This window comes from Marmota monax, unplaced genomic scaffold (genome assembly GCF_021218885.2).
Source record: "Marmota monax isolate L192 unplaced genomic scaffold, Marmota_monax_Labrador192_F-V1.1 WCK01_AAM20220418_F8-fsc00050, whole genome shotgun sequence".
Classification (NCBI taxonomy): Eukaryota; Metazoa; Chordata; class Mammalia; order Rodentia; family Sciuridae; genus Marmota; species Marmota monax.
The window spans coordinates 9,965,085-9,978,177 of NW_026694552.1; the positions used below are offsets into that span (position 1 = coordinate 9,965,085).

Sequence of the window (13,093 nt, forward strand, 5' to 3'; positions counted from 1 at the left end):
TTGCTTTTATCTTAAGTATTGTGGTGATTAATGAGGACACTTTAATCCCACCCCCAACCTCCACACCCAACCATGGTAGAGCACATCTGTAATCTCAGCGGCAGGAGGATCACAAGTTGGAAACTAACATTGTCAACTTAGTGAGATCCTGTCTTAAAAGAAAAAAATAATAAAAAGACTAGGAATGTAACTCAGTGATAGAACACCCCTGAGTTCACTCCTCACTACTTTAAAAAATAAAACACACCATTTTGTAGAGCAGTTTTCTGTTTACAGCATAATTTAGAGGAAGGTATAGCAATTTTCCATATACCTCTTATCTTCAACTGTGTGTAGTCTACTATATTGTCAACATCCCCACACCAGACTGGTACATTTGTTATAATTGTTGCAACTACATTAACACATTATTGTCCTTCAAAGATGTATTCATAGTTTTCTTTAGAGTTTACACTTGCTGTCGTACATGTTGGTTTGGACAAATATATAATACATTTCCTCCATTACAGTATTACACATAAGTTGGTTTTGTTGTTGTTGTTGTTACTGGGGATTGAAATCGGGTCACTGGACTACTGACTGAGCCATCTCCCCAGCCCTATTTTGTATTTTATTTAGACACAGGGTCTTACTGAGTTATTTACTGTTTTGCTTTTGCTGAGGCTGGCTTTGAACTCTCTATCCTCCTGTCTCAGCCTCCTGAGCCTCTGAGATTACAGACGTGCACCACTGCTCCCAGCACACACTCTTTTTTTTGTTGTTTTTGTTTTTTAACTAATAAAACACCTCTGTGCTCCATGTAATCATACCACCTCCCCCAACCTCTGGCAATCACTGATCGTTTTATTGTCTTCATAATATTGCTTTTTTCAGAAGGCCATATAATTGTGATCATATAGAATGTAACACTTTCAGATTGCCTTCTTTCACTCAGTGATATGTATTGAAGGTTCCTCCATGTATTTTTATGGTTTCTTATCGCATTTTGTTTGAACACTGAATAATAATCCATTGTCTGGAGGTACCACAGTTTATATATCCATTTACCCTGTAAAGGATATCTTGGTAGCTTCTACGTTTGGACAATTAATAAGTAAAGCCGCTTTAAACATCCTAGGGCAACATTTTGTTTGGAAGTATTTTCAACTTTTGAGTAAATACCAAGAACCATGATTGCTGGGTCAGATGGTAAAAATATATTTCGTTTTGTAAGAAACTGCCAAACTATCTTCCAAAAGTGACTATTTTTTTAATATTTATTTTTTAGGTGTATATGAACACAACACAATGCCTTTTTTATTTTTATGTGGTGCTGAGGATCGAACCCGGGTCTTGCCCATGCTAGGCGAGCGCTCTACCGCTGAGCCACAATCCCAGCCCAAAAGTGACTATCCTTTTGCATTCCCACCAACAATTAATGAGAATTCCTACTGCTTCATATTCATACCAGCACTGGTGTTACCAGTGTTCTGGATATTGGCCATTCTAATAGGTGTGGAATGGCATCTCATTACTTTAATTTGTATTTCCCTTAGAGCATATGATATAGAGCATCTTTTCAGGTGTACTTTTGCCATCTGTATATCTTCTTTGATGTGGTGTTTTTTTTAAGGTCTTTGGCTCATATTTAAATCAGGTTGTTTTCTTATAGTTGAGTTTTAAGAATTTTGTGTATTTTGGATAACATCTATTCAGATATTTTTTTGCACATATTTTTTCTTCCAGTCTGTGGCTTATCTTTTCATTTCTTTTGATGGCATCTTTCACAGATGTTTTAAATTGTAATGAAGTTCACTTTATCAATTACTTTTTTATAGATCATGCTTATGGTGTTGTATCTGAAAAGTCATCACCTAACCAGGCCATTTGTTTCTGAAAGTTGTCACCAAATCAGGTCATTTAGATTTTCTCCTAGGAGTTATCTTCTAGGAGTTTTATACTTTTGTGTTTTTAATTTACATTTCTGATCCATTTTGAGTCAATTTTTGTGAAGAGTATAAGGTCTTTGTATAGATTTCTTTTTGCATGTGGAGATCCATTTGAGTATTGTTTTCATGTGCTTATATAAAGGATCTGTTGTATCTTATTTTTGTCACTTGTATTATATTAAATTGTAGAAATTCTTTACATATTCCAAATACTAGTCTTTTGTCAGGTATGTTTTGTGAATATTTTCTTCTTTCTTAGGCTTAACTATTTTCTTCATGGTGTATTTTGGTGAGCCTTAGTTTTAATTGTAATAAAATCCACTTTGCTTTCTTTAACCTAAGATATTTTTGCTCACCCACAAGATATTCTGCTATGTTTTCCTCTAAAAATTATGCTTTTAGTTTTGTGTTTAGGTCTGTAATTATCTCAAATTAATTTTTATTTATGGTGTGAGATGGAGGTTGAGGACAGTTTATTTATTTTTTTACCTTATGGCTGGCTTTTCAGTATTCTAGCAGTACCTTTATGAAAAAGATTTTCCCTTCCTCATTGTTTCACACTGGTTTTGGCCAAAAATCAAATGACTATTTAGAGTGCTGGTCTGTGTCTGAACAATTGATCTATTTTTCAATCCTTATGCTAGTACCACACAATTTTTATAATAAATTACCTGTAAGTTATCTAACACTTTTTTAGGTATTCTGAGTCATTTGCATTTCCATTTGACTGACAGTTTTTTTTTAATATTTATTTTTTAGGTGTAGATGGACACAACACAATGCCTTTATTTTTTATGTGGTGCTGAGGATCAAACCCAGGTCCCGCTTGTGCTACGCGAGCACTCTACCACTGAGCCACAGTCCCAGCCCCTTGACTGACAGTTTTTACCCCATGTCTTTCCCTACCTCCCTAAAACACTTGGTAATTTGGGATTACTCAGTTTGGAGAGAATTGCCATTTTATTGCCACTTTGAATCCATGAACCATAATATCATAGTAATCTATTTAGACCTTCTTTGGTTTCTAAACAATCTTTTTGATATAGCAATCTTTTATAACATCTTTTGTTAAAAATAGTCCTATATATTTAAGGTTTTGGTGTTGTTGTAAATAGATTAAACTTTCATTTTCCAATTTTGTCCCTCTAATACATAAAAAATGCGGTTGATTTTTGTGTGGTGTGTTAACCTTGGCTGATTTATTAAAAAATTATCTTTTCTTTATTCTGGTATGTTTTAAAAATTATCCACTGTGTCCATCCTAGGTCATGCCTTTATGACTTCATCCCTGAACAATTTAATTAGCTTCTCACTTATCTGGTATCTGTATCACTTTGCATCTCTTCCTAGTTCAGAACCCTTCAGTGATTCTTCAGTTTCTGTGAAGTTCAACGGGTTAACTATGACAATTATGACTTTCTACTATCTCATCTCTACTTCATTCCAATCTTTGATTCTTCTGTGAACTCTGTGCACCTAGTTTTGTACTTCTCTTTTCTGTGTGATGATTGCATTCATTCTTTCTGCATGCATTCTTCTAACTTCTTATTAACCCCCAAAAGATACTCTGCCCCCATTAGTAGTTGCTCCCCATTCCTCCTGGCCCTGCCTACTTTTTGTTTCCATAGCTTTGCCTATTATAGTATTTCATGTAAATGTAATATAACAATATGTAGTCTTTTGTGCCTGGCTTTTTCCTTTAATGTTTTCAAGGTTTATCCATGTTGTATAGCATGTATCAGTACTTCATTCTTTTCTGATGCTGAATAATATGTCATTTTATGGATAAACTGAAATTATCTGTCAGGTCAATCAGTAAAAATATATTTAGAGATAGTTAGAGTGCTAGAATAGTATATTTAGCATGTTTACGTTTCCAGGATTGTAGCAAAACACACAGAATGCTTAACATTCTCTCTTCCTCAATACATCTAGTTTTGTTCATTTGTGAAATAAAAGTACTATAATGTCTGGAGAGATTTTATCACTTTGTTTCTTCTTAAATACAGAATGGCATTCCTGTAACATTTAATATTAAGAATAGAAATATAATTTGTATTTGGTAATTAAACCTTGTACCAGAAAAATGGTCTTAGGTAAATGTTCACTTATTATGAGATAGAATTGATGGTTATGTCAGTGTGGACTATAATTGACTACAGTTGACTACAAATGAATACATTTATATCTACTTTAATAATGCTCAAAGAGAAAAGCTTTTAAATGATAGTTCTAATTGCTTATGTCAATCTATCACTAAATTAGAACTTTTTCATTTTAGATACAAAAGTTTTGCAGTACTATTTCAATCTGGGATTGCAGGTAAGTGTCATGTTTAAATTGCTTTGATAAATTCTATATTCAAAATATCTGTTTTGGTAACTGTAACATATTATTTTTACGGTGTAGGCACTTAATGAACATAAAAATATGAGGAACAAAATAGTAAAAGCTACAAAATAAAGGCTATCTTGAAATTAAAAAAAATATCTGTTTTGAAAAATCATATACTTGAACTTTAAAAACCAAAAACACTGTGACAGAACTAAGATTTTTATTGTTTTCTGACAGTCACTGAAGATAACTAACCATGTTTTCCACTTTAGCCTCCCAGTGGTTCAGTTTCTTTTATTATAAATACTTGTAAATTGAAAGTGGGGACTGGACTCTTAAGTTGCACAACTTCAGCATGTATTAGTCTTCACATTGAACATTATATACCAACCATTTACTGTTATATACTCGAAATAAATGGATTGTTTATTCAGCTTACTTCAAAGATTTTTGCTATTTATTTTATATGAAAACTAATTCAGACATTTAAATATTTTTAAAAGCACTCATATATTCATACATATTTGTCAAAAACTGGTTTTCACCACTCTGCTGGGTTATAAAGGTGGGTACTGATAAAAGTCTTATCACTGGAAGGTGTCCCTGATTTGAGGTGAGAGCTCCTTTTTATTTTATTCCTTTAGGGATCATTTTCCCATGAAACACACTTTATTTATTTATTTTTTTTACAGATGTACTTTATTTTTTTTATTATCTACACATGGCATTACAATGATCTTGGCAATTCATACAATTGTATCATTGGGGTATAATTTCTCATTTTTCTAATTGTACAGATTGCAGAATCACACTGGTCATACAGTCACATATATATATATATATATATATATATATATATATATATATATATATATACAGCAATCATAGTAAAACACACTTTATTTCTGATACAACAAGATGGTGTGTTTATTGAAAGGTCATATTTTTCTGAAAAGACATCTTAAGATTTGGCAGACAATAGTAATATATAGTTTCCTGGATAATACTCAGATAGTTCATATTCTTTATCACTGATTTCCTTACAACTTTATACATATTATACATCTAAATTAAGAATGGTATAGTGGTTTTCCCCCCTTTGAGACATTTTTCCCTAAATGTAGTTTTAAGAATTGATAAATTACTTGTACTTTAGTTATATTTTTTATGGTCACATGTGGAAACTTGTTATCTGTCCTACAAGACTGAGGCATTAAAAATATTCTTCCCAATGAGCACAATGATACACACCTGTGTTTTAGCTACTGAACAAGCTGAGGTGGAAGGATAACTTGAGCCCATGGAGTTCAAGGGCAGCCTAGGCAACATAGGGAGACTGTATCTCAGAAAAAAATATTTTCCTGCTTTTTACAACATGAGAATACCAGGAAATGCAGAATAGATGCTTTAATACTTTCAAAAATAGTAATGTTCATGACAATACATTTGGGAAATACTGAGGTATAAAAAAACTAACATTTCCTGTTATAACCACTGTGAATTTTGAAACATTTCCTTAGTTTTCTAATTTTATGTTACAAAATAGAGATTATGCTATATAAAATTGTAATTGTTTAATTTAAGATGAGTATCTTTGTGTTTAAATATTTAATAGCATGACTTTTTTGCAGTATAGTACTCCTTTATGAACATCTAATAATTTATTCACCCAGCACCTTATTGTTAAATACTTAAGTTGTTCAATGATTAATGCTTTTTAAAATAATGCTACAAAATAATCTGAATCTTTTTATTCAGATTTTTGTATATCTCTGATTTCCTTAGCAAGCTTTTCTATAATTCGTAGGTCCAAATATGAGGTAAGAGATACTGCAAAAATCTTAGTTCTAGAAGAGAACAAATTTTCTAAATATCAAATCTTATCCCACCTGGAAATGGACACATTTTTAAAGTGATGAACTAAAATACTTTAAGAAAAGGGAATAATAAAATTTCTTCTTGTTGTTGCCCTTTCTTGCTCCAGTGCTATCACCACAACTACTGGCACTCCATGGTCTATGCGCCACAGATGCAACAGCAGCAGCTTTATGTAGAGAATTATCCAATGTATTGTGAACCACCTTCTCTGGTAGACCAAACTGCTCCTCACTTTTACAGTGAGGTAGGGCGAGCAAGTGGTACACACATAGAAGCATCAACACATGGTGAGTCTGTAATGGGATTGCCTGCAAGAAAGATAATGGGATTTTATTGTGTACAATTTAATTATAATCTTTTAGATGTTTCATTGGAGCTATATACCTAGACCAGCAGTTATGAAAGTATGATATGTGGACCCCTTGAGGTCCCTGGACCTTCCAAGGGATTCATGATGCCAAAAACAGCAATACTAAGATTTTATTTGTCTTATTGCATTACATTTGCATTCAGGGTGCAAAAATCAGTAGTGGGTAAAATTGCTGGCACCTAATCACAAACTAAATAACTAGCACCAAATTCTGCTAGTGATCAGTATCTTCTGACTGCCACACAATTTGTACAAAAGTACTAATTTTCTCTTGTTTTGGTCAAAGATGTTATTTTTACTAACTTTTTGTGCTTTTGTATTTAATAGTCTTTGACAAAATGGGAACTATTTATAAAACACTGTGCATACTGAACGAAGTATGCTGATTCACGTAAGGAAAAGATGCTTGTGCTATTGAGTTACTAGCTGAACTTATTATTTTTTTTGGAGGTTCTAGAGATAGAACTCAGGGCCTCACACATGCTGGGCAGTCATTCTGCTGCTGAGTTACATACCCAGCCCCCAGCTAACATTTTTTTAATGGAATGTTCTTTTTACTTGAAAAGCTGACAGACAAATTATGGCTTTTTGTACTTTATTGATCTGCCCAACATTTTCTCAAATGAACAAAGTCAGACTATGACTTAAGAAAAAACAACATGGTAATATTTGTTGTCAAAGAAAATTCCAACTTTCCAATAAAAATTAGAGAACCTGGGTCTGCTATTATAAGCTCAACAGCTTTCCAGGAATTACAACTCTGCTAATAAGTGGAGTTATTAGTGAATGCAGTTTCATAAATTGTATAATGAAATACATCCACATTTGGGAGACCAATATAACCATGTGAAGTAAAAGTTTCCCAATTACTAACTCATGATGTTACTCATGCCTCATTTTGTAAAAGAGCTATCCAAAGTGCAAGATAAAACAATGAATTTTAATGTAACAGTATGAAAAGTCCACATTGCCAGTGATCTTTGAGAAACTACCCCTTAGTATAGTTTTGGTGTAGCATCAAAGAATATCTATAATTACCTGAAGTCTTGTTATTAAAGGACTTCTCTTTTCTACCTATGTGTCTGTGTGAGGACAGACTTCTTCATATACTTCAACTAAGACAACATAGCAATAGATTAAATACAGAAGTGCATATGAGAACCCAGCTGTCATCTATTAAGCCATACATTAGAAATTTGAACAAGTATAGAACAATGACACTCTGACATTTTTTTTTTTGTTGGCAAGTTTTTTTGGGGAAAGTACTTATTTTTTAGACAGACTTATTTGTTAACATGTAATGAGTTTATTTTTACATATTCATATATAATTTAAAATTTTCTCATTTAAATTCCCAATACTGTAAATATCAATAGCTATAGTCCACATAAAAAAGCTGTTTGGGGTTTTCAAGTTTTTAAAAGCATAAGGGGTCCCTGAGACCCAAAAGTTTAAGAACCACTGTTTTAGTCCATAAGTATAGTTGCTGTGTGAGCTCAGAGTATAATACAGATAAGGAGGCATTTTAGGGGGATTTAGGATCTTTGGACTACCCTTCTTGGACAGAATCAGAATAATTTCTCTACCTCTGTAGAGAAGTGATGTGAACTAACCTACCAGATGTGTTTCACATCCCAGCATTACTACTCAGTGGCTGTGATCTCTTCTAAGTTACCTAACCTCCCTAAGCCTGATTTTCTGTATCATGGGAAATATCCAACTTGTCAGGGTTCTAAGAACTAATAAACACCTTATGTGTTCATATACTGTTTGGTGTATATTAGGAATGCTAATTTCCTTTTTCTCTCCCTTATAAAGCACATTTTTGGTTTTGAAATATGATTAGTCCCAGAGAATCTTATCATTATGTGTGTTGATGTGATATGACCTATAGTTATTTAAAAATGTCATTCTTCATTGCATTTTTGTGCAATGTACCTTTTATAAGGTTATTTTTAATTATAGTAAACCATGAGGCAGTGGCAATCTTTATTTCACAGAATAGGCTAAGATAACCAAAGGAATTAAAGATTCCTTTGTATCTCATAGGTATAATCACTGTAGCAAGATCAGAGCAGCATTGTCTATTTCCACTGAAACTGATGTGTAGTAGCAGAAGTGTTGTAAAATAATATTAGGATCCCAAAAAACATTTATGAGAAGATACTTTTAGAATGATCTTCAGTATTATACCTTTAAGTATACATCAAACTGTACAGACACCTGCATTTTTCATTGCTAAATTGGTACAAAATGATTATTTGGATGATTCGTGTTATACTGGAAAACTGCTGGGAAATTTAATTATGACCACTTCTTATAAGAGCTGGAAGGATGCTAGAGAATGTTTATGTATTTAGCTTGTTGACACTTAAATTATCCCAGAACACTATCTACAGAAAGAATAGATTTGACACATTTTAAATGTATGTATAATTTTTTATTTGAAATGTTTTGAATAAATTTTTGGTAGCTTGTTTTAGATGCTGTCGTTTTAAAAAATGATACCTTTTTTTTTAATATGATGCTGAGGATCAAACCTAGTACCTCACACATACTAGGCAAGGGCGGGCGCTACCACTGAGCCATAACCCCAGCCCCAGACACTATTGTTTATATCTGACGTGCTCCTGCTGCAGTTCCTGTGAACTTTCTTATACTAAATATATTTTTCACCTCTAATACCACCCATTTATGGGCTAGGGCTATAGGTCATTGGCAGAGTGATTGCCTAGAACATATTAGGCACTGGGTTCAGTTCTTAACACTGTATAAAAATAAATAAATTAATAAATAAAATCATTATAAAATTACAAAGACCATTTATAACTGGAGTTCTGCTGCAGTGGATTTTTGTATATAAAGCATACTAATGCATTCTTTGTTTCAGGTACTTTTCTGAATATTGACCCTGGATCTATCCCTCGTGGAGCAGTCTATTATCCAGTAATGTCAGATCCCTATGGCCAGCCTCCTTTGCCAGGTTTTGATTCCTGCCTTCCTGTTGTGCCAGATCATTCCTATGTTGCCTCCTGGCATCCAGTTGGTATAGCATATGGTGGTTCTCAAATTCATGGTGCTATAAATCCTGGGCCGGTTGGCTATATTGCTTCACCTTCTTCAGCTTCTCATTATGTACCTCAGAATATGTAAGATGCAGCAATATGAAGAATATTGCACTGCCGTTTTTTTGTTGTTTGGTTTTCAAAGAGTGTTTTATGTTACTGTTTAAGTGATGTAGGTGGTAAAAGTCATCATTCTTGTATCTGTCTTTAAGATTATTTTATCTTTTGATTTAAAATATTCCTCTAAAGGAATACTACTTTGGGCTGTGAATAAGGAAATCCAGATGGATGTACAACTAGCCCCATGTTGAGCATAGTTCATTGTATTCAGATGTTTTCCTGTCAGCCAGCTTGTCACCTTTGTATTAGCTGATGGTGCCAATTGATAAAAGGAGTAATCATACAAACTATTAACCTTGGTACAAGTATCATACATATTAATATTAATACCTTGGTTCAGACAAAACTGTTCAAAATTGGAATAATTTCGACTTTCTAGAAAGTAAAACAGCAAACCCAAGAGTTTTTGTTTCTGAAAATCTTAATATTAAATGAGAGAGCTCTTCAGGTTTCTTAAGAATTAATCTGATCTGAGTTGTGTTCTGTGATGTTAATCAGTTTTGAAGGCACATGGTGCTCTGCTTTAGATTTCTCTCATATGTTATTGTTTAATATTGGATTTATGTAACTGTTTTACTGCACAGTATTGAATTGGTGTCCTTTGCACAGTTAGCAGTAAATAAAAACGAGCATTTAAAATTACCAAAATGAGTGTTTTTTTTTTTTTTTCTTTTTCATGACAGTGAAGAGTGTACCAGACATTTGATTGTTTCAACATGTTTTCCTCTGGCAATTTAGTTGCAAAGAATGTGAAATTATAGTTTGGGCTGGGGGGTGCAGTTGCAGGGCCACTTGAAATGTTATTTAATATCAGGTCATTGCAGTGCATACTGTCTAGTTCTTTTCTCTTGGGAATGTATATTTTTAAATTGTTTTTCTGGTTTTAAATAAATCTGTAGCTCAGTGTGGTGTGGTACATGCTTATAAGGAGGCTGAGACAGGAAGAACACAAGTTCAAGGCCAGCCCCAGCAACTTAGTGAGGCCCAAAGTAACTTAATGAGACCCTGTCTCAAAATAAAAATGGCTGGGGATGTAGCTTTAAGGTGCTCCTGTGTTCAATCCCTGGTAAACCCCCACCCAACCTCCAAAAAAACTATAACTCCCCTATGGAACTTTCATGTAGAATTGCTTTCTCATTGTCCTGTACTTCTAATAGTTTTCATATCTTCCAGTTTTTGTTTTTAGATTATCTTGCAAAGACTAGCTTTTCTCTGACTTTGTGTGAGACACATTTCATCAGTCTTTTTTGCTTTCCTCCATCTGTCTAAAAGCCACAAAATCTGTATTGATCAATTCTTCTCGTAGGGCTACTTCATCCAAAATGCTTTGGTATATCTTACCTCACAGATATTTAAAGTTTTCTTTGGTTGCCACAAAACCTATTTACAAATATCATCATCTTAATTTTTGCTTGTGAATCAGTCTGTCTTTGACCCGTAAAGCTGCACCTCAGGCAAAAAGAACCATTTGAGGCATTAGGGCTTGAGGTGCTTCACTAGTACTAGAGTGGAATCTATTGCCAAGAAGAGATTCTGTCTTCAATGTCCTATTCTTATGATGATTGATATTACTGAATCCCAAATAAGCCAGTGTACTAGTTATTTTTCTGCTTCATATCAGTCATGGTATTGGTTGAGTTTTTTGGTTTTGTATCCTTGATCTTTGGCCTTGCTCTAAAAGTAGAGATGTGACAACTTTAGTAAAGAAAGATGGATGACAGGGCACTGATCTTTACAACAGTCTGCTCTGAGCATGTTTTAGTGTTTAAGCTTCTCTGCTAATCTTGTGGGTTTTCAATTTGTGTAGTCTACAAATTGTTTTGTGTAAAGGTTTTAGTCAAGCATACGAGCATGGAGCAAATGCTCCCCCCAACGTTTTTCAATGTGCTAACATTTCTGAAGTATAGCAAGTGATTTCTTATATTTTGAACTGTCAGTGGTTCACTAAGTAGTGTCTAAGAGGTGTTTTAGAAGATTTTAGTCTTTCTTGAGAATGTGAGTCTGGTATTTGATTTTGAGTAGAGCACTTCTGCCTTAACTTTCCAGTTGTTTGTTTTTGTTTCAAAGGTATAGGTGGCTGCCTTGCCTTAAATTTCATTATTGGTTCATCTACTGAAGGGCATGTAGGTTGGTTCCACAGTTTAACTATTGTGAATTGTGCTGCTATAAACATTGATGTGGCTGTGTCCTGTAGTATGCTGTTTTTAAGACCTTTGGGTATAGGCCGAGGAGAGGGATAGCTAGGTCAAATGGTGGTTCCATTCCCAGATTTCCAAGGAATCTCCATACAGTTTCCATATTGGCTGCACCAATTTGCAGTCCCACCAGCAATGTATGAGTGTGCCTTTTCCCCAAAATTTTTGCCAACACTTACTGTTGTTTGTCTTCATGATAGCTGCTATTCTGACAGGAGTGAGATGAAATCTTAGTTTTTATTTGCATTTGTCTAATTGCTAGAGATGATGATCATTTTTTTCATATTTGTTAATTGATTGTATATTCTCTTCTGAGAAGTGTCTGTTCAGGTTCTTGGCCCATTTGTTGATTGGGTTATTTGGGTTTTTGTTGTTAAGGTTTTGGGTTATTTATATGCCCTAGAGATTAGTGCTCTGATAGGTGAGGCATAAAAGTTTGCTCCCTAGATGTAGGCTCTCTGTTCACCTCACAGATTGGTTCTCTTGCTGAAAAGAGACTTTTAGTTTCAAACCATCCTATTTATTGACTCTTGATTTTAATTCTTGCACTATAGGACTATTATTAAAGAAGTTGAGGCCTAATCTGACATGATGAAGATCAGGGCCTACTTTTTCTTCTGTTAGACACAGGGTCTCTTGGTTTAATGTGAAATGTAATGCATCCCACTGTCATATTTATAAAAAAAATTAATAAAATAAAAAATTTCATTTTTGATGCAATTTAATTAGATGACTGTTATTATCTTAACTCTGAAATCAACATGTGTACTAGATTGGCCTAATTGTTATCAAATGAATCTACAGTATTTATGGTTTTTAAAACCATATGATTCCCTTTGCTTAGTTTTGTGTTAGCTTTTTTCACTGTGAACAAAAACCTGACAAGAACAACTTTAGAGGAAAACAAGTTTATTTTGTGCTCATGACTTTAGAGGTTCAGTCCATGGTCAGCAGACTCTTGGCCCGAGTTGAGGCAGAGCATCATGGCAGAAAGACATGGTGAAAAAATCCTGCTCACCTCATGGTAGCCAGGAAGCAGAGAGAGAGAGACAGGGAGGAGCCTATGGGACAAGATAAAACCCCTACAGGCTTGCCCCCAGAGACAGCTTCCTTCAGTCACACCCAAACTGCTTATAGTTGTTACCACCTAATACATGAGGCCTTTGAAATTATTAATCCATCTAATGGATTAATCCACCGATT

General features: G+C 34.0%; 1 protein-coding gene across 7 annotated transcripts in view; it reads left to right on the forward strand.

Moving 5' to 3' along the window:
• Positions 1–10,337, forward strand: part of Alg13 (ALG13 UDP-N-acetylglucosaminyltransferase subunit) — a 78,207-nt gene extending 67,870 nt beyond the window's left edge. For all 7 annotated transcript variants that reach the window (XM_046420792.1, XM_058571650.1, XM_058571652.1 and 4 more), the window contains 3 exons: positions 4,210–4,250; positions 6,247–6,427; positions 9,401–10,337. In XM_046420792.1, coding sequence (XP_046276748.1) covers positions 4,210–4,250; positions 6,247–6,427; positions 9,401–9,663 — 485 coding nt within the window. In that variant the 3' untranslated portion in view covers positions 9,664–10,337. The remainder of the gene's footprint in view (positions 1–4,209; positions 4,251–6,246; positions 6,428–9,400) is intronic.
• The last annotated feature ends 2,756 nt before the right edge of the window (positions 10,338–13,093 follow it).